The 22,402-nt window shown below is 46.1% G+C and overlaps 1 protein-coding gene across 1 annotated transcript in view; it reads right to left on the reverse strand.

Annotated features, from left to right (window-relative positions):
* LOC137355542 (adhesion G protein-coupled receptor L1-like) overlaps positions 1-22,402 on the reverse strand; it is a 392,986-nt gene that overhangs the window by 191,553 nt on the left and 179,031 nt on the right. The window contains exon 3 of the mRNA XM_068020788.1: positions 11,670-11,779. Coding sequence (XP_067876889.1) covers positions 11,670-11,779 — 110 coding nt within the window. The remainder of the gene's footprint in view (positions 1-11,669; positions 11,780-22,402) is intronic.

The following is a 22,402-nucleotide window of genomic DNA, read 5'->3' on the forward strand; positions in this document are numbered from 1 at the left end:
GCCTGCCTTCTGGTGGAGACAAATTCCATTTCACAGCACAATCCTCCTCCACCCTGACAAACGCATGCACATGATATGAAAAGGAAAAAGGGAAGTATATGCATTTGAATTAGAATGAAAGATCTATACATAGCTGAGACAGGGAGTCTGCATCTTGTTTATTGCAGTAAAATATTAATTGTTAATATTGATAAACTGTTCATACTTCTCTACTCCGTTAAATTGCACTGTGCACTTAGTGATATCACTATTGTGAAATCAATTCACAGCAATAAACCACTCGGAGCAGATCCCATTATGGAGAGAGAGAGAGACGGGGGGAAAGGAAAAAAGAGATAAACAGAGACAGGAGTAGGTAAAGGTAAGAGAGAGCGAGGGTAATGAGGAGATACAGAGGAGAAAAAGAAGTGGAGAGAGTGCGAGTGAGAGTGAGACAACGCATAATTATGAGAATGAGGAGAGAGATGAGAGAAGAGAGGGAGGATTCGGATATAAAACAGAATTAAAAGATTATGAGAGATGTGATAGAAGAGATTAAGAGAACACAGTGTAAGAACAGTGGGTGAGTGTTATTGAGGAGAGTGCAAAAGGAGAGAAGAGGGAGAAAAAAGCAGACACAAAGAGAGAAAGAAAAGTGATAGATCTGGTACTTGGATATTGTTAACTGAACACTAGATGGATTCCTGTAGGGAATAATCACACTGTAGTAATCACATTTCTCTTGCATTCCTTTGTTATTCTTTGGGACTACTCTAGAGGGTCTGGAAGTAAAAGTAGTTAGTTACTACTGCACCAATTTGAATGTTTACTCAGACATAACAGTGGCAACAAGGAGAAAGGAGAATGCACTGTTAAATAGATTGAGTACTGTACATCTTTGCTACTTTGGTGCTAGTCTGCCTTATCATTGAATTTATTTTTATCATATTGCATTAGTTTTAAAAAGTCAGAGAGTATAGAATGGGGTCGAGCTGGAGTGAGCATGTAGAAAGACGTGCTTTTTATAGAGGCCAAAAAGAGAGAAACTTTACTTATTATCAGCTGACCTGCAACACATACATTGATTAAGAATCTGATCTCTTCTGCCCAACCTAAAGACAGAACGCATGTCGAGTTGGTTCACACATGGCCAAAGAACATCTGATTCCAAAGACACTCATTGCCAAGCTGTTCAAGTTGAACCTGGCGTGAAGCCTAATTGTGTTAAATAGATCCTGACAGTAGACCCTCTACTGTTACTGATAGTCGTCTCAGCTCACCCATTGCCAAACCTACTCCCAGATACCCTCAGATATCTCTAAATTGTTGCAGATAAGTTAGGAGTGCAGTGTCTTTCACCGTGGTTCTAAACTTTTCTTGCATATCAGAGGAGGAGGCCATTTAAGCCCTCAAGCCTGTTCCACCATTCAATGAAATTATCGCTAATCTGCAACCTAACTTCATTTACCTACCTTTGCTCCATATCCCTTAATACCTTTGGCTAACAAAAATCCATCAATAACAGTGTTAAAGTTAATAATTGATCTAACATTAATTGCTGTTGGCGGAAGAGAGTTCCAAACCTCTACCACCTTTTGTGTGTCGCAGTGTTTCCTAATTTCACTCCTGAAAGACTTGGCTCTAATTTTTAGTCTCTTCCCCCTAGTCCTAGACTCTCCAACCAGCGAAAATAGGGTAGATTGGGAGAAACTATCTGTTCCCATTGAAAAATGTGATCAAATCACCCCTTAACCTTCTAAACTCCAGGGAATGCAACCCTAGTTTGTGTAATCTCCCCTCGTAATTTAACCCTTTGAGCGCAGCTATCATTCTGGTAAATCTACACTGCACTCCCTCCAATGCCAATGTATCTTTCCTAAGCTGTGGTGTGCAGAACCGCTTACAGTACTCCAGATGTGGTCTAACTAGATATTTGTATAGCTGTAGCATATCTTCTAGCTCCTTTATTCTCATCCTCCAGATATAAAGGCCAGCACCGCAAAGCTTTTTTGATTATTTTCTGTATCTGTTCATGACATTTTAATGATCTGTGTACCTGGACCCCCAAGTCTCTTTGGGCCTCCTCTGCTTCTGGCTTCTCATCATTTAGAAAGTACCTTGTTTTATTTTTGCTTAGGTCCAAAGCGGATGACCTCATATTTGCTGAGATTGAAATCCATTTACCACAGTTTTTCCCATTAACTTAACCTATTAATATCTCTTGGCGATGTTACATTTTCATCTACACTGCTTACAATGCCGCCCAACGTTGTGTCATCAGCAAATCTAGATATGTGGCTTTCTATCCTACATTCCAGTCTACATATTTCTGAACTGGTGCTATGGTTAATCTTTCATCACATTACTGTAAGGTGTGGTTGGTTAATTTATTTTAGCTGTTAATCGGGCACATTCTGGGAGAAGATTATTTTCACCTTGTAATTCTGAGGAGGGTGTGGGGTGGAGGTGGTGAGAATGTGCTATGGCCAGTACTTGAAACTTGTTCACAAGACATAAGAAATTTACCAGATGGGAGTAAGCACATTGCAGGAATTACACTTTCTTTGACATTTTTTTGGGAATGCTCTGGAAGATGGCGAAAGAAAAGGAGTTAATTACCAGTTTGAGTATTTACTTGCATATAACCGAGAGTGTGTGTGTATGAGAAGGAGTGAGCAATGGGAAGTGAGAGAGAATGAGTGAGAGGCGAGAGTGAGAGATGAGTGACAATCACAGCGAAGATAGTGTGCAGGAGAAGAAAGAGGAGAGCAAGTGACAGCGAGATGGTGTGTGAGTGAGAAGAGAACAAGAGTGTGAAACAAAAGAAAGAATATTAAAAAAGAGAGGATGAAAGGATAGGTGTCAGGTGGTAACAGTAGAGAGAAAAAACAGAATATTCAGAAAATGGCACTGACAGGGAAGAAGCGATAGAGAGAAGAGGACAAGATGGGATAGATATTTGGCCAACTCTAAGAAGTATTCTTCATGTAAAGATTTAGTGTTAGGAAGGAGACTGATCTCAATGCTCAGCCTGGTCCCAGCTCTGTTTACACTAGATCTGCAATAGCAAAACGTGATTATACAGCTTCTTCTGGGGAGAAAGATCCCGTTAGTTCCTCCCAGACAACGAGGTGGAAAGAGTTAGTTAGGGGGAATACAAGACAGTGCTGAAACAATGAGACAGAATAAGTGATTAATTCAATAACAGTCCTACTGCAGGCACCAAAAACAACAGGTTAGAGCTTGACACTTCCCCAGAACACACATGACTGAAGAGTCAGGTTCGGTTTTACTATGTTTTAGCAATAGCTCATAACTGGCCATCCTTTCATAACCCCATCAAGGCAGTTAGACAGCCATGTAGAAAGCAGTACAGGAAACGGGAGAGTGTTGAGAGGGTCCCACAGCCAGGTCACAGGGAGTGGGGTAACACTGCAATTCACCCCCACTTGGTATAATAATACACTGTATTTTCATGTTGAAGTACTTGCTGTCTTCCGACATCTGCCTGCCCTTCACTAGCTCCCTCCCCCTCCCTTGCCTTCTGTTTGGCCTGACTTATATCTTATGTTTGAACTTTCCCTTCACCTGTTTCTCCCTCCCCTCTAACACTGTAACCTCTATCTATACAACTGTTCCTCTGTCTCAGTCTTGACCTCCTCACTCGCTGGGTCCCACTCCTGCAGTTCCCATCCTTGCTTGTCTCCTCTTCCTCAGGAACGTTATCTGTTGCTGTGGAGTCACCTAGCTTCCACATGTCAGCTGGTGCCACCTCTACCTCTCCGTCACCCCATTGACCAAATGGTTAATACCTCCTTATGTGTCACATGTTGCCTGATAACATTTCCGGGAAGCGCCTTCAAGCATTTTACTATCTTAAAGGAGATAAATACAAGCTGTGGTTGTTGCTGTTTATGCAACATCCAAAAATAATCTCAATAATATCACACCCATCCTTCAGGAAAAGTGAAAGGAGAACCTGAGAGAGCTGCTCACAGAGGAACGCTGATCACTCCCACCTCCACAAGAACTAATATGTTGTCTAGACACTTGGAATCATAGAATGTTCATTGCACAGAAGGAGACTATTTGCCCATCATGTCTGTGCTGGCTCTCTGCAACAGCAACTGAATTAGTCCCACTCCTCCACCCTTTCCCTGTAGCCCTGCAATTTTCTCCTCGTTGGGTGCTTATCCTTTTGAAAACCATGACTGTATCTGCCCCCACCACACTCTCAGGCAGTGCATTCCAGATCATAACCACTTGCTGCATAAGAGGTTTTTCCTCATGTTGCTGTCGGTTCTTTTGCCAATCACCTTATATCAGCGTTCCCTGGTTCTCGACCCTTCCGCCAATGGGAACAGTCTCTCTCTATCTACTCTGTCCGGACCCCTCATGATTTTGAACACCTCTATCAAATCTCCTTTCAACCTTCTCTTCTCTAAAGAGAACAACCCCCCGCTTCTCCAATCTATCCACATAATTGAAGTCCCTATCCCTGGAACCATTCTTGTAAATCTTTTCTGCACCCTCTCCAAAGCCTTCACATCCTTCCGAAAGTGCGAAACCCAGAATTGGACAAAGCACTTCAGTTGAGGACGAACCAAAGTTTTATACAGGTTCATCATAACCTCCTTGCTTTTGAACTCTGTGCCTCTATTTATAAAGCTCATGATCCCGTATGCCTTTTTAACCACTTTCTGAACCTGTCCTGCCACATTCAATCATTTGTGCACATATATCCCCAGGTCTCTCTGCTCCTGCACCCCCTTTAAAATTGCTCCCTTTATTTAACATCGACTCTCCTCATTCTTCCTACCAAAATGTACCACTTCACTGCATTAAATCTTATCTGCCACATGCCCGCCCATTCCGCCAGCCTGTCTATGTCCTCTTGAATTCTAACACTAACCTCCTCGCAGTTCACAATACTTCCAAATTTTGTGCCATCCGCAAATTTTGAAATTGTGCCCTGTCTGCTCAAGTCTAGGTCATTAATTTATATAACGAAAAGCTGTGGTCCCAGTACAGACCCACTGTATACCTTCCTCCAGTCTGAAAAACAACCATTAACCACTACTCTGATGAAAGATCATCGACCTGAAATGTTAACTCCTTCTCTATAGATGCTGCCGGACCTGCTGAGTATTTCCAGCATTTTCTGTTTTTATTAACCACTACTCTCGGTTTCCTGTCACTCAGCCAACTTTGTATCCATGCTGCCACTTTCCCTCTTATTCCATGGGCTTCAACTTTGCTGGCACTATATCAAAACACGATATCAAACTATATCAAACATGGAAGTCCATATATATCACGTTGACCGCATTACTCTCATCAAATATCTTTGTTACCTCATCAAAAAGACTCCATCAAGTTAGTTAAACATGGTTTTCCTTTAATAGGTCCATGCTGGCTTTCCTTAATAAATTTGCACTTGTCCAAATGACTGTTAATTTTGTCCTGAATTGTCGTTTCTAAAAGCTTTCCCACCTCCGAGGTGAAACTGACTCGCCTGTCGTTGCTGGATTTATCCATACACCTTTTTCTGAACAAGGGTGTAACATTTGCAATTCTGCAGTCCTCTGGCACTCCCCGCCAACCCCCCACCCCCCCCGCCCATATCTAAGAGGGATTGGAAGATTATGGCCAGTGCCTCCGCAATTTCCACCCTTACTTCCTTCAGTCTACTTGGATTCATCCCATCCAGTTCATGTCTGATCTTAAGCCAAGGGCAAGATAGAAATTTCTCCAAGACAAAACCGGCAAGACTGAAATTATCCTAGCCTCTCAATTATTCTCCTTCCCTGACCCCTCCTCAGTTGTTAAGTCAGACTGAACACAACACACAACAAGGCACAATCGAATTCATGCCTTTTTTACCCCCAGGCTTGATTATTCCAAAGTTCCTCTGGTCAGCCTCCCACCCTCCATAAACTTGAGCTCATCCAAAGCTCTACTGCCCATGTCCTAACTTGTAACAAGCCCCGTTCACACATCACCCATGTGCTCGCTGAGCTATATTGACTTCTGGTCTGGCAACCCCTCGATTTTAAAATTTGCCATCCATGTTTTCAAATCCCTCCATGGCCTCAACCCCTCCCCATCTCTGCAACCTCCTCCTGGCCTACGACTGTCCGAGATATCTGTGATCCTCCAATTCTGGCTTCAATTTTCATCACCGTGCCGTGCCTTCAGTTGTTTAGCCCCAAACTCAGGAATTCCCTCTCCAAACCTCTTTCTTCTCCATGAAGGCACTCCTTAATGCCAACCTCTTTGACAAAGATCCAAACTCAAACTCACTCTGTCACCTGCATCCTATCACACTCTGCACCACTTAGCTATCACTTCTGTCCTTGTTATCATCCCAGCCACCAAAGTCAAACATCCTTGTCCACAGTTACAAATCTCTCTGAGGCCTCATGCCCCACCTTTCCGAGCTTCTCCAGCCCTACATTGCAGTCTGTGCCCTCCGGTCTTCCTTTTCTGCATCCCTCCTCCCTCCGCTCCACCTTTAGTGAAAGGGCTTTCAGGTGTCTTGTTCCAACTCTTTGGAATGCTCTCCCTAATCCCATCCCTCAAGCTGCCTCTCTCACTCCACCTTCAAAAGGCTCCTCAAACCTACCTCATGACCTATCTCCCCTACCTTTCCACCACTAATACTTGATGTCTGTTTTTACCTACTTTGTGAGATACTCTGAGATGTTTTCGATAGTAAAGGTGCTCTGTAAGAGTAGTTCCCTTTTCTGTACCTGCCAAACAGCTTGCTATGATATTTCAGGCCCCTTGCAATGGCAAAGTGTCAATCAATGATGAATATTGAGAGAGCACAGGCTGGTAAAGCGATGGGACAAACAGATAAAGGAGGGCACAAAGCTCATTAGATTTCCTCTCGTATATCTGTCTGCCTCTCTATAACCATTTCTTCCAGCTTTCTCGCTATTGTATATCCAGCCCCTTTCACTGAGTCTGCTCTTTCATGCATCCATGCACCATCTTCTGTCTCTGTGTTCCCCCTGCCCAGGGGAGCTCTTCCATTCATCCTTGTTTAGCTGAGAAGATGGTAATGGTTCACTGACTCTCTGTGACACGCCAACATTGCTGCAGACAACAAGAGCCATAGGTTTAGCGGGGATCAGAGACCCAGTCCAGTCCAGATTGAGTGGTGAAGCCCTTTCCTCTGGTTGAGAGTCTAAAGTGGTCCACAAATTTTCAACAGATTTTCCTCATTCTTCCGTTGGCAGCCATGCCTTGTGCTGTCTACGCCCTAAGTGCGGGAATTCCCTCCCTAAACCTCTCCAACTCTCTTTCCTCCTACAAGACGCTCCTTAAAATCTCCTCTTTGACCAAGCGTTTGGTCATCTGTCCTCACCTAACAGTTCAGAGAACGTGCACCAACAATCTCGGTAACATCACACCCCTCACGCAGGCAAGGCAACAGGGAGACCTGAGAGAGTTAATCGCAGGTTAAAACTGAGCCATGGCTCTGCAATAGACCAATCCCATGCCCAGCTAGTGATCAGTACAAAGGACATTTAAGGCAACCACGTGATAGCTCCAACTGTGTTTGGTGAGACTTGCTGAAAGTTAAGGATGCATTTAAACTGCTGAGGGAAAGGTTTGGACCATCAGGGAATATCAGTCATCGGGATCTCAGTGCAAGACTTGCTCATCTGCTCTAAACCCAGCACTGAAGAACATTGTTTGTGTGCACCAATGACTTTTGGTCATGGGTAGCTCAGAATCCAACTTGGGCGATACTGGAAATACCTGGTCTACAGAACGGGATGCAGACAGGAGCAGGCGGACGAAAGGTAGTGGGAGAGGGGACGAGAAGGCGACAGAGAGTTGTGTCGCAGAAGGGACGGAGAGGGTTAGGTTCTAATATCTGGAAATGGTAAGCGCCAGAGTCCGAGGTATGATTGCCAAAGGGTTGAGGCTGGGATTGGGAGGGAACATTACTGCGGCTGAGGATGAGGGGTGGGGGGCAATACTGAGGTTGAGAATGAGGAGATAGTATTACTGAGGCTGAGGATGTGAGTGGAAGCTATGAGCACAAGCAATTTCTGTATTTCACATTCCATGCTGGCACTAATATTTTATTATTTATTACAAAGCCTTGTACAAGTTACTTTTGATATAGGTCATAAATTCACCCTATTATTGTATTTTATTTTCTAGCCATGTGCCAGTTTTTCATGTTGTGTTTTTGGATAGAGCTGCTCATTATTTTGCCATTAACACTCTCTCTGGACTAATGCTTTGTCTTTCACCCACCTTTGTGCCTTTGTCCCATGACATCTTTGTTATTTAATCTCTCCTGCCCTATCACACACCTTCCCTTTTGTTCTCTCCCCCAACCCCATCCCCTTCGCTTGCTTAAAACCTCATTCTTTTCAAACCTTTGCCAGTTCTGATGAAAGGTCATGGACCTAAAACATTAACTCATCCACAGATGCTGCCTGACCTGCTCAATATTTCCAGCACTTTCAGTTCTTATTTCAGATTTCCAGCATCTGCAGTATGTTGCTTTTATTCTATAAATTCACACGTTATTGTTTTGCAAGTCACAGCTAATGAAAACATAAAAATCCAAGGAATGGGATAGTCTGATCCAGAATGGCACATGGGTAAATACCCGCACTGGCACTGGGGTAAATACCCGCACTGGCACTGGGGTAAATACCCACACTGGAACTGGGTTTAATACCCATGCAGGCACTGGAAATAATACCCGCACTGCCATTGGAGTAATGTGCACACTGGCACTGGAATAAATACCCACATTAGCACTGGGGAAAATACCCACACTGGCACTGGAGTAAATACCCACACTGCCATTGCAGGAAATGTGCAGACTGGCACTGGAATAAAAATATCCACACTGGCACCAGGGAAAAACACAACACTGATGCTCATGCTTCCCAGTGTGGAAGTGGTGGCACTCTGTATGCACACTTGTGGAACCGACCACGATGCAGTGTCTGACGGTCAATGTTGCAGCTTCCACTGCAACACAGGCAGCAGCCACCCAGTGTCTGAGTGCTGCAGTGGCAGCTCGGACTGCTGCCATCATGGCTGTGGATTACAGTCTGCAAAGGGGCTTGCAGGGATGTCACAGCAATCCAGCAATCTGTCCTTCAACAGGTTCCCAGGACTGCTGTGACACCCTGCAAATCCCTTTGCAGACTGGGGGAGTGGAAGTGGCTCTGTGGAACACGAACCTGCTGTTCTCTCTCAGGATGACAGCATTCGTCCTCCCACCCCTGCCGTTTCGCCAGTGCCCTTGCCGTTGCCTGTCAGCCGGCCAGCCCAGACCGCTGCCACCCATGTTGAGATGGTGCAGTCGAAGCCAGGTTTTCTAAGCCTAGAGCTGCTTGAGATCATCCTCCAAGGCAATATGCAGTCTCCCCCACTGAAAGTTAGCAGCCTTCCACCAGCTCTGCTGCCGACAGTCCCAGAATACCACCACCCTTTGTGTGAAAAGTGCTTTCTTGCTCAACGGCCATGCTTAATTTTAAAGTTATGCTCCCTTGTTCTGGATTCTACCGCCAGAGGAAATAGTTTCTCCGTATCTACCTTACCGAGGCCTTTTAAAATTTTGAACATCTTGATGAGATCACCTCTCGTACAAAGTTGAGATCTGCCTTCACCCTTGTGCGCTAACAAAATCGTCTAGACACGGGCCTCTGAAATGCCTCCCAGCCTGAATCTCGGGGTAAATCGTTCACCTCACGTCCGTGTTGTAAGGAATTGCTAGGCCTGATGACCTTGGGGAAAAATCAGGCACAAGCTGCTCACATTAGAAACACAGGAACAGGAGAAGGCCATTCAGCCCCTCCAGCCTTTTCCACCATCTGATTCGATCATTCAGATCACGGCTGATCGGCATCTTAACTCCGATTACCTGCTTTGAATTCATATCCCTTAACTAACAGAAATCTATACATCAGTTTTGAAATTTTCCACCCCTCCCAGAGCCTCAACAGCTTTTCGGGGAGAGAGTTCCGGAATTCCACTACCCTTTGTGTGCAGGAATGCTCCCTGTCATCACCCCTGAACAGCCCAGCTCTAATTTTCAGGTTATGTCCCCTTGTCCTACACCAGAGGAAAGAGTTTCTCTCCAGCTACTCTATCAACTCTTTGAATCATCTTATGCAAATTAATCTACTACACTCAAGGGAATACAAGCTTAGTTCACGCAATCTGCCTGGATAATCTAACTCTTTTAGCCTCAGTACCATTCTGGTGAATCTGCGCTGCACCCCCTCCAAGGCCAATAGATCCCTCCTGAAGTGAGGTGCCCAGAACTGAACTAGACGGGGTCCCACTGGAGTTTTATATAACTGCACCATAACTTTTGCCTCTTTACATTCCAGCCCTCTTGTGACTTCTGACCATTAAATTGGACAGCAGTTGTGGCCCAAGGGTCGCTTTGTCAAGGCTACTCCCCGAAACTGAACCCTTTCATGTCTCAAACTTTCTCTCCTTAAGGTTACTCTGTGGGGAAGATGGTTGTGGGGGAAAGGGCTGATCATTTAGTGCGAATTAGCATCTGATGTAAGGAGGCAGCTCGTCTGTGGCCTTGTATCCAGCAGCACTGGGTGAGGACTGGCTCAAACCTATTTCAGTCAGTGAAGTGGGGATTGCAAAGCATCTATCAGGGCTGGAAACAGAGCCAACTAGAAGACACAGGCAACAGCAGCAAACAGCTGTCACAGACACAGAGAACCAAGAGTGCGGGATGTGAGACCTTGGCAGTGGGGCATTGGAATCTGCAGGAGGTTCGTAATGTGCCGTTCTCACTTAACATCTTCACTGCGGTTCAAACCATACCATGTGGCATTAGGTTGGGGGAGGGGGAGCGCGGACCCCCAATCTATCAGAATGCGACGTGGGATTGGTGGGGTGTCGACCCCTGAGCTATCAGGCTGCGCCATGTGCCGCAAGACTGGGGGTGCGGACCCTGTTGTATCGGAATATACCATGTGATGTGGGATTGGGGAGAGTGCAGACCCCTGAGCTATCAGGCAGTACCATGTGGCATGGGATGGGGGGGGTGTGTGGGGGTGGGATGGTGCAGACGTCCGATCAAACCAACTGTACCATGTGGCGTGGGATTGGGGGGTGTGCAGACCCTGAATCTAGCAAATTGTATTGTGTGCTGTGTTTGTGGAACTGTGAGGAGCCCATTTCACGAGAACGAACAAAACACAAATGTGCGGTTTTAAAGCCCCCACAAGGCAGCTCTTCATTAAAGGTGCCGGCGTCCTCTTCTTGCTGTGCTGCAGAGAAAAAAAAATGGGAGAAGAAAGGAGGAACGAGGAAGACCCTTTGAAAAGAAGCTGTGAGCAGGGTTAGAAGGGTTAGCAGCAAGTGACCAGCAATACCAGTCATTGGTCTCACAGCTTAGCGACAGCACCGTGACTGGCCGGATTCAGTACTTAGCGATTGTCTGAAAGGGAAGTCAAAGAGGACAGATGCTGCCTGCTAAAACCAATCGAACAATTGGGTCAAGACATGATGTCTTGGCTCACTAGCACAATACACAGTAATACAGTCACAGAGGGCACCCCACTTACAGCTGATTGTTTTTGGGGCCACTCTCAATGGCATTCTTATGTATGAACATGCTCTTCAAAGAGGGCAGTGGTCCATGAGGTGAGATTAGAATGAGAGCTGCTACTTACTGTAGGGGACGCACTCATACTGGATCTCCAGATACTTGTAGGTCCCTGGGCAGGGGTCAGGGAAGACGTCTGATCCTGCCACCACCACACACTGCGTGCGATTGTTACACCTGTTGGAGAGACATCACCAATTAGCCATTTGGAAACTTGTGAAAACACTGTGGTGGCTCTAAAATCCTTTTTTTTTAAGTCCCAGGTCAAATACAGCACGGGTTAGATAGAGAGTAAAGCTCGCTCTACACTGTCCCATCAAACACTCTCAGGGCAAGTACAGCATGGGGTTAGATAGAGAGTAAAGCTCCTTCTACATTGTCCCCATCAAACACTCCCAGGGCAGGTACAGCATGGGATTAGATACAGAATAAAGCTCCCTCTTTTTCTCCCCCCTTCATTCATAAAAATCTGTAAAAAATACATTACAAAACAGTTCAAAACAGCACCAAGTTAACATTCCAAAAAAGTGCAAAGGAAATCAGCTTTCTTCAGTACAGGAGTGAGTTGCCTCACAACCCTTCCATTCCATTTTACATGCCATGTACATTTTACAGCAAGCCCATATTTGGTGTATACAGCCCGAGGGGTTTCCCATGGATCCAGCCCCTCAGTTCAGCTTGGTGGGGGGGACCTTACACTGTGACCTTTCCCCATTGAGCCTTTGCTGCGGCTGCCCCAAGCTTTAGTGCGTCTCTCACCACGTAGTCCTGGACCTTGGAATGTGCCAGTCTGCAACACTCGGTCATGGACAATTCTTTGCGCTGGAAGACCAGCAAGGTTTGGGCAGACCAAAGAGCGTCTTTCACCGAATTGATGGTTCTCCAGCAGCAGTTGATGTTTGTCTCGGTGTGCGTCCCTGGGAACAGCCCGTAGAGCACAGACTCCTGTGTTACAGAGCTGCTTGGGATGAACCTCGACAAAAACCACTGCATCTCTTTCCACACCTGCTTTGCAAAGACACATTCCAGAAGGAGGAGGGCAACTGTCCCTTCCCCACCACAGGCACCTCGAGGGCAGCGTGCGGAGGGGGCGAGACTCTGGGCATGCAGGAAGGATCTGACAGGGAGGGCCTTTCTCACCACCAGCCAAGCTACGTCTTGGTGCTTGTTTGAAAGTTCTGGTGATGAGGCATTCCGCCAGATGACTTTGGCAGTCTGCTCGGGGAATCATCCGACAGGATCCACCATCTCCTTATCCCGTAGGGCCTTGAGGACATTCCGTGCAGACCACTGCCTGATGGATTGGTAGTCAAAGGTGTTTTCCCGCAGAAACTTTTCCATGAAGGATAGGTGGTACGGCACGGTCCAACTGGATGGAATGTTCCGCGGCAATGTGACCAGGCCCATCCTTCGCAACACCGGGGACAGATAGAACCTCAGCACGTAGTGGCGCTTGGAGTTTGCGTACTGGGGCTCTACGCACAACTTGATGCAGCCGCACACGGAGGTGGTCATCAGGATGAGGGTGACGTTGGGTACATTCCTCCCGCCTTTATCTAGAGGTTTGAACATCGTGTCCCTCCGGACCCGGTCTTTATTGGATCTCCAGATAAAGTGGAAAATGGCTCGGGTGACGGCCACGGCACAGGAATGGGATATGGGCCAGACCTACGTGAGCGCCTCACACCTGATGACCAGGTTCTTACCCACAATGGAGAGAAGTAAAACTCCCTCTAAACTGTCCCATCAAACAGGAAGGCATTTAAACACACGGATAAGTATTTTGGATTTTAAGAAGTAGTTCAAACATTCCCATTAAGGTGCATCTCAAGCTGCAGATATTAACAGGTGAAACTGAGCCTAGAAGTCTTCCACTGGGCTAGGGGAACCGGATTTAACAGCACAAACACTGGGAGATGACTCACTGACACCTTGCACCTGGCTCCTCGAATTCAAATTAAAGGAAGAGTATGCAAACAGCTAGAGAGGGAGAGAGATGTGTCAGAGCCTCTCCACTTATGCAAATATCTTCCAACTACCTTGGGTACTTGATGCACAAATTTAAACTGACTGCAGCTTCCCTCTAATTATTCGTCTGCTATTATGCCAACCCACTTTCACAAACCCTCAGCTACTTGAGTGTGTCTGTCATGGTATCATTGCTAGGCTTCTGAATTGCACATTCCACTGAAGAATCAGCTTCAAAGCGAACAATAAGGATTATTCTAGTATTGTAGCCTCTGGCAACCCAGGAATGCAGTATTACAGAGCTTTATAATGCAGGGATGGATGGGCTCTGACAACCCGCTCCGAGTGAAATGTGAAGCTTTAGTGAACTCTTGCCATCTACAGCTGTCAGCTGGTTGGCATGACAGCAATTCCCATGAGGTTGTGCTTAATATGGGATCATTAAATATCCAGAAATTCCATGACATTAAGTATGCAGGTAGAGAGAAGCACAGAGAAGACTGAATGGAAGCTGAGGCTGAAGCAATATTTAAATATAACTTCCACCATGAGGGAGCGAAGGCAATCAAACCCATTATCGTGTTGATGATGATGCCTGATGGTGGCTGTAGGGACACTCCTTGGCAGTACTGCACCGTCGGAGGTACCATCTTTCGGATGAGACATTAAACTGAGGCCCTGTCTGCACTCTCAGGTGGATATAAAAGATCCCATGGCACTATTTTGAAGACCAGGGGCATCTCTCTGGCGTGCTGGCCAACATTTATCTCCCAACCAACACCATTAAAACAGATTATCTGGTCATTACCACATTGTTGTTTGTGGGAGCTTGCTGTGCACAGATTAGCGACTGCGTTTCTTACGTTGCAACAGTCAATATGCTTCAAAAGTATTTAATTGGCTGTAAAACTCCTGATGTTCTAAGGTGATGAAAGGCGCTATATAAATGCAAGTCCTTTCTTTCCATATAATATTCTTGTCGATCAATTTGGGTCCCATTGGTTTAGTCTGCATTCACTGTCCTTGGTATGTGCTCACTCCTTTGTTCTTTAACATTGCAATTGTCTTCAACTGAGGTTTGCTTAAGAACGACCTGTCTGCGGTTGATTTGTTGCCTCGAAGTCGGCCCATTCAACATTATATAGCTGGAGACTGACTTGTGATACTAGCTTGTCCCAGTTCATGTCAATCACATTTTGGCCACTGTCATCTAATATCCCCCTTGTATCATTTGCCATTCACAAGTCAAAATGGGAACTTGCTGTTACGACATCCTTAACAAACTGAGTCAGAAAGTATATGTGCATTACATTCACTAGCCCAGATTCTATACTACTTGGGGATCCCAGTGTCTGTGAAGTTGGTTAAAGTCATCCCATTAGCATGACCTGACTGTTAGCACTTATATCCAGAGCCTGTTCTCCTGTTCCTTTGGACTTAATGGTCTATTGTAGACCCCCTAATATTATTTCTGCTCCCTTCGCAACTCATACTTCCAGACAGGTCAACTTCATCACCAACAACAACTTGAATTTATATAGCATTTTTAAGGTGGTAAAATGTGCTTCACAAGAGCATTAGCAAACAACCTATCACAGTGAGTCGCATGAGGGGTTGCTCGGGCAGGTGACCAAAAGTTTGGTCAAAGAGATAGGCTTGATGGAGTGTCTTAAAGGAGGAAAGTGAGGTAGAGAGGCAGGAAGGGAATTTTTTATCTGTCCAGGTACGTTGACACATAATCCACCTCATTTCATCTCTAGTTGCTGCTTTCCGACCACCTCTAAATGCTTACATGTTGCAGTCTTCTTAACCACAGGGGGTTAACATAGAAACCTAATGCCTCTTCGTTCCCAACTGCTGCAATGACCTGGAATTCAGTCATCTTATTACAAATGGTTCTACCATTTTTACACATGCACCTTAATAGGTTTCAGCCTATGCTTCAGAAATACCTTTCATTGCATGGTCCTTCGGCGAATGATACCACAATTTTCTTTTCTAAACATGGTTAAATTGTGTTTCTCTGCACAGCCTGTTATTTACTTTTTCATTATTTCCTCCGACTTTCTGCTGTAAGTGTCAGCCATGGCTCAGTGGCTAACACTCACACCTCCGAGCCAGCAGGTTCCGTGTTTAACTCCCACTCCAAACTCCCCATTCCCGTCCTATCCCCTGATTTCCTCAGTGCCCAAAAATCTAGCGATCTCTGTCTTGAACATAATCAACGATGCAGAATCCACAACCCTCTGGGGCAGAGAATTCCAAAGATTCACAACCCTCCGAGTGAAGAAATGTCTCCTCGTCTCAGTTCTCAACGGCCCGACCCCTCTCTACTCCCTGTCTGAGGACAAACCTGAGAGTTATCCACCATCATCATTGCCACATTAAGGAACTGCAAATGCAATTAATGTGCAAACTAATTAATCAATCAATTTCTTGATGTATGATTGCTTCAGACATTTGCAAATGAATTCAAAAGTTTTCAAATTGATTTCTAGATGTGCACATGAATTTGGAAATGTATCCATTGATAATTAAAGACATAGGTTTGTAAATTAATTTATGTATTGAAATGAAATCAGCTAATAGATTTATGAATGAAAGCATGAATTAATTTGAAGCTGGATGTGTGCAGAGCTCTGAGGCCCTCTGAGCTTTCAGCAAGATCTGGTAGTGAACATTGTGGAGTGGGAGAGTGAATCATGACCTTGTTTATTGACATGACTGCTGATCCCTTATGTCACGGAATTCCAGGTCTCACCCACATTGTGACTGTTTACACCCTCTCTCTCTCTCTCTCCATCTCTCTCCCTCTTGTTCCCTTCTTTCTCTCTCTCTGCTTCCCTTTCTCCTGTCTCTCTCTCTCTCTAGCACTCCCTCTCTCCTGCCCCGCTCTCTCTCGTTCTCTCCCCCACTCTCTTTCTACCTCACTGTCTCTCTGCAATAACAAATCGATCTAATAACATCACCGATTAGATTTTGGGAACGAGAAAACATTTGTCTTGCTCCATCGGCCAGCTTCTCTCAAGATTTTCACAGATCATTTCTCATCTCTTCTGCCTAAGCTTACGTCCCCGCTCTCTCAGGTTTATCTGCTTGCAAGCTGCCTATCTCCCAATGCTTCATCTGCCTTCTTGCCTTCAGTTTTGTTTCTCCTGTTTTATCTACCAATCTCTCTCTATCTCTCGCTTATCTGCTATCTTATCCATTCAACGCTGCCTCTGTCTATCAGAGTGACCATGATATTATTATATATTGTTATATTATTAACTTGGTCAGCCAAGTCGATGCAGCTGAAAATTCAACGTTAGTCCCCCATGACCAGAGGGTTAAAAAAAACAGAAAATGCTGGAAAAACACACTGCATATCAGGCAGCATCTGTGGTGAGAGAGAAAGAGTTAATGTTTCAGGTCGATGACCTCTCATCAGGCCTGGAAGATGTTAGAGATGAACGGCCTTTAAGCCAGTACAGACCTCCCGTTTTGCTCTTTTCCTGCCTTCTCCCCACCCATTTCCCCCCACTCTTACTTGCTGTTTATCTCGAACATCTTCCATCGTTAAAAATGTATGATTTGTGGGGGTGGGGGGTGGCGTTGTGAGACAAACACTGAGCTTTCACTCCCGGAACTGGTGTGCAAATGAAACACACACGGTCAGGATGCAGATCTCCTGCCTCTCCTGTCTGTAACTTTCTAAACTGTTTGTAGGTTGGGCTTGTGTTGGCAGCAAGGATTTCTTTTCTCCCCCCCCCCCATGGTGCCTTTGCCCGAGGCAGGCGTGTTGTTCTACATGACTGGTATTCCCTGCTCCCTGTGCGTGCTGGGACCGAGGGATCCTGCTGGCTGACGCTGGTGTGACACAGAGGTGGGCGGTGAGGTCACAGCAGGATTGGAAAAACAGAAGACGGAGGGATTGCTCAATCTGAATTCCCAATTCCTTCAAGAGCATCTTGTTGAGGTGGTGGAAGGGGGGGGGGGTGAGGGGGGTGGTATTCCCAAAATGGAAACACCTGGAGGCAACCCTCACTGGAACCAGTTTTGTGTTTACTTGAGTTGATGTAGGTGGGGATGACAGGGCAGGGAATAGAGTATTTTCCACTCACAGCATCGACATCAATACACACAGCTCAAACACAAAGGACAAGATTAGAGAGCAACAATGAGTTCAGCCAATCTCAGGCCAGGGTGTCATGGCTGTGGTCCCTCAAGTTGTTTATCAGACATGTGGCAGTCAGGTCAAAGTTTGGTCACTGCCCGTTGACATCGTATTGTACAGAACTGAAACAGCACATCAAAAGAAGCTGGCTAAGTGAGGTGGCGCCCAGATTCAGAGGAGAGTCCATTTCCAGTTTCATTATCAAAACTGATGAGCAAGCCTCCCACAGTATCACAATGCTCGCCGCTCAACGTGAACTGACAGCAGATTGTCAGATTCAGAGAAGCCACACAGTGCCAGGCACAAAAAACAGCAATTTCACAGTGGTGCAGTCGGACTGAGACTGTGGGTCATGAGAGTTTATTCTGCATTAACTCATACGTGTTGGGCCAGTGTGGAGTTTGATTTAGTTTGCATTGAGCATGTGCTGTACCTGCCCTGGGAGTGTTTGATGGGGACAGTGTAGAGGGAGCTTTACTCTGTATCTAACCCCCATGCTGTACTTGCCCTGAGAGTGTTTGACGGGACAGTATAGAGGGAGCTTTATTCTTTCTAACCCTGTGCTGTACTTGCCCTGAGAGTGTTTGATGGGGACAGTGTAGAGGGAGCTTTACTCTGTATCTAACCCCCATGCTGTACCTGCCCTGAGAGTGTTTAATGGGACAGTGTAGAGGGAGCTTTACTCTGCACCTGCTATTTTTTATTTTAGAGATACAGCACTGAAACAGGCCCTTCGGCCCACTGAGTCTGTGCCGATCATCAACCACCCATTTATACTAATCCTACATCAATCCCATTACCCTCTCACATCCCCACCCACCTACCTATTTACAATGGCCAACTTACCTATCAACCTGCAAGTCTTTGGCTGTGGGAGGAAACTGGAGCACCCGGTGAAAACCCACATGGTCACAGGGAGAACTTGCAAACTCCACACAGGCAGTACCCAGAATCGAACCTGGGTCGCTGGAGCTGTGAGGCTGCGGTGCTAACCACTGCGCCACTGTGCCGCCCTGGGAGTGGTGCTGATACTGACTAACTGCTGCCTACCCCTTCACTGGGGCTGCTTGTTCTTGTCTTAGATTCTGGTTCCTGAGTTTCCCTTTTAAGAGGACACTGCAGGAGCTGCACAGAGGCAGGTATGAGAAAATTGTTCCTTATTGTTCTGAAGCATTGTGTCTGAGCAGTGAGGCTGATGATGGAAAAAATTCTATTCCCCTCTCTATCATGCTCTTGCAGCAACATAAATAAAGAGACACCTTTCTCCAATCAGGAGACCTCTTGCTTCACTCCAGGCATTCATGTTTGAGACACCCCCAATCAACTGACCAGATGATCCAGCGGGAATCACACTTCAAATTTAGCAATCTTCCGATCAAACCTCACCACCTGCCTCTGTGTCAAGCCTCCGCAGCAGAAAGAGGAGTCCCGCAGTCCCAGCAGAGATAGCTAGCAGGGAGCTGGGAGTGTCAGTAAGGTGGAACAAAACATTTACCACAGGGAGAGGCACCAGAAAAGACCCAGCTGTTACTGCCAATCCTGCATCCAGTTTAAAAGCTAAAGAGAAATCCTGCTTCACAAAGACTTGTATCCCATCCCTGTGTCACGGTACCTGATGATCATCACACAAAGTCTTCCACTATTTCCCTTCTTGCCTCATCTCATCTTAGTAAGCAAGGAAACCCGATGATGCTGGCAACTGTGTCGCCAACACTGCTTATCATTGTTGAGTGCTTACTGTCTTCAGAATGCATGTACAATGAGAGACGCAAGCATATGTACTGGCACATACACACACATGTGCACAAGCACAGATATTCACACACGCAGACTCCCTCACAGGTGCGCTGCATAGATATACACGCACAAGTGCACTGATCACAACTGCTGCTGATACATGCAAGTATATTTACACAAACGCACAGAGATAAATGTGTAAATTTACACACTAAGACAGAGTTCACAAGTGCCAGCGTACATGCTCGCACACACACATTCAGACACTGATGCACTCACATTCACAGACACAAAATCACAGATACCCAAACACATCCACAATACCATACGCATATACCCAGAAACTCAGACACACACAACACACAGATACAAGTACAGATAATCACAGATACACTTCCGCTCCTGCCCACACACAAGCATGTCTGAACACTCAGGCGTCTACTGGTGTGGAGGGGTGGTGACAGATTGATACCGTTTGTCACTGCATTAATTGATTGCATTTGCACTGAGTAATATTAGCAATTGGGGGTGATTTTCAAATAAAAGCACTTCAGCTTGGAATTCAATGGGGAAAAGGATATGTATCCAAAGCCTGAGGCATTTTGTATCTATCTCCCTGCTGGTGTAATGGGGATATGTAGCTGGATCCTTGCTGGTGTATTGGGAGTGTACCAACAGCTCTGTGATGATATCGTGCGAGTACAGTGTGAGGCTGCTGTTTGTATGAGGGAGCGTGTGAGGAACAAAGAATGTGATGAACCTACATTTACGCAGTGCATCGCTTCCTCAGAATAATTCACACCCCAAGGGTTATTTTTGAAGGGTATAATCACTGTTGTCATGTAACCAATCTTTAAAATTTGTACAATGGGGTATTAACTAGTACAAGCATGTTTAGAACGGGTATAAGGGGTGAGAACTAGGAACAAGTCATGCATACAAGGAGTAGGTGACTGGGTTAAAGGGGTACTACAACAGTGTAAGGTGTTATGCATTTGGTGATAGGAGTAAATATATCTAATATGATGGGATTGTGTGTCTGGTATTGTGGGATTGTGTCCGATATAGTGGAATTGTGTGACTGGAATAGTGGTACTGGCTGGGATTTTTCCCTTGGGGGACGGGAGCTATCCACTGACTGAAAAATGTGTGGCCATTGCTGGGACTGCAGCCCAGCTTCAAGAAGATGACATCGGGGAGCCCCGGAACCAAGGTAATCTTTTGTTGCCTCACTGGGGGTGATCAGTCGGGCCCCGGTGAGGCAAGGCTGGTTGATTGTGGGGGACTGGGGGGGGCGGGGCATGTTGTGTGTTGGGGGTGGTTGGGGCAGAAGGGCAGCCCTCCGTTGGGCACAGGGTGCCCGATCATGAGGGCCCCCCTCCCTCCCAGGCCGTCAAAGAGCCGCCTGCTTCTGTCAGGCAGCTTTTCTTGGGCCTGGGCTGCCCGCTTACCAAGGGTAAAATCCCCATGCCGTTGGGCGTTAAGTGGCCACTTAAGGGCCTTGATTGGCCTAGGGCAGGTGAGCCGTTTTTCGTCGCCGCCGCCGCCCAATGTCAAGTGGCTTCAGAGGCGGAAGCAGGTCGGGAAGGGCCCCCCCCCGAGCCTTTGGCCCCATACCCCGCTCTGCCACCTTTCCGTTCTTTGGGGGAGGGGGTGTAGAATTTCGGCCATTGTGTCTGGCATATTGGGATAAAGCACTCAATTTAAGATTACTCCCTCTTGTTCTGTGATCCCCACTACCTGGAGCCGCTCTTTTGACTCCTTTTATCATTTTCTAGATCTCTACTCGACTTCCCACACTCCAGCCACAAGTATCCCATCATTGCAGTTTGCACAAATGTTTCACAATTCCTTAAAAGGATCCTTTTCTCATCTGGTTTTCATTTATCAAAATTATCGGCTGTCCGAATCGAAACTGGTTTGAAAAGGAATGGCTTTATCTGCTCACCAAGCAGGAAAAGTATGGTGTTTCTCCCCCCACAGATAGAAACACCCATAGCGATGAATGACAAACAACTGAGCATCTCTCAGCCTTCCCAGGATATAGCAAAATGCTGCAGGTCACCTCTCTTGTGGGCGGCACAGTGGCGCAGTGGTTAGCACCGCAGCCTCACAGCTCCAGGGACCCGGGTTCAATTCTGGGTACTGCCTGTGTGGAGTTTGCAAGCTCTCCCTGTGTCTGCGTGGGTTTCCTCCGGGTGCTCCGGTTTCCTCCCACAGCCTAAAGACTTGCAGGTCATAGGTAAATTGGCCATTATAAATTGCCCCTAGTGTAGGGAGGTGATAGGGAATATGGGATTACTGTAGGGTTAGTATAAATGGGTGGTTGTTGGTCGGCACAGACTCGGTGGGCCGAAGGGCCTGTTTCAGTGCTGTATCTCTATAAAAAAAAAACACTGACATCTGAGGCACACGCCTCGAGTTGGTGCCATGTAACACACTCATTCACATCCGTCACTGCTCACTCTACATCCTGCTCCAACTTCAGCTCAGTGACTCTCACTCTACACAGTTGTTTCTGGGAAGGGCAAAGCCCATCTTTGCTCTTGGTGGTCACTGCATGAGTCACATAATCATATACCACAGAAGGAGACCATTTGGCCCATTATATCAGTGCTCGTTGAAAGAGTATCCGATTAGTTCCACTCTTTCCCCAGAGCCCCGGAGTTTATTCTCTTTTCAATTATATATCCAATTTCCTTTTGAAAGCTACTCGTGCTTCCACCAGCCTTTTGTACAGTTATAACAACTCGATGCGCCTTTAATTGCTTCACAGGAGCATTATCAAACAAAGTACGACACCCAAGGAAGTATTAGCTTAGATGACCAACAGCTTGGTCAAACAGGTAAGGAGGAAAGCAAGGTGGAGATATGCAGGAAAGGTAAACCAAAGCTTGGGGGCCGAGGTAACTGAACGTCAAAAATGGTGCAGCGATTAA

This window comes from Heterodontus francisci, chromosome 43, assembly GCF_036365525.1.
Source record: "Heterodontus francisci isolate sHetFra1 chromosome 43, sHetFra1.hap1, whole genome shotgun sequence".
In the NCBI taxonomy this organism is placed as follows: Eukaryota; Metazoa; Chordata; class Chondrichthyes; order Heterodontiformes; family Heterodontidae; genus Heterodontus; species Heterodontus francisci.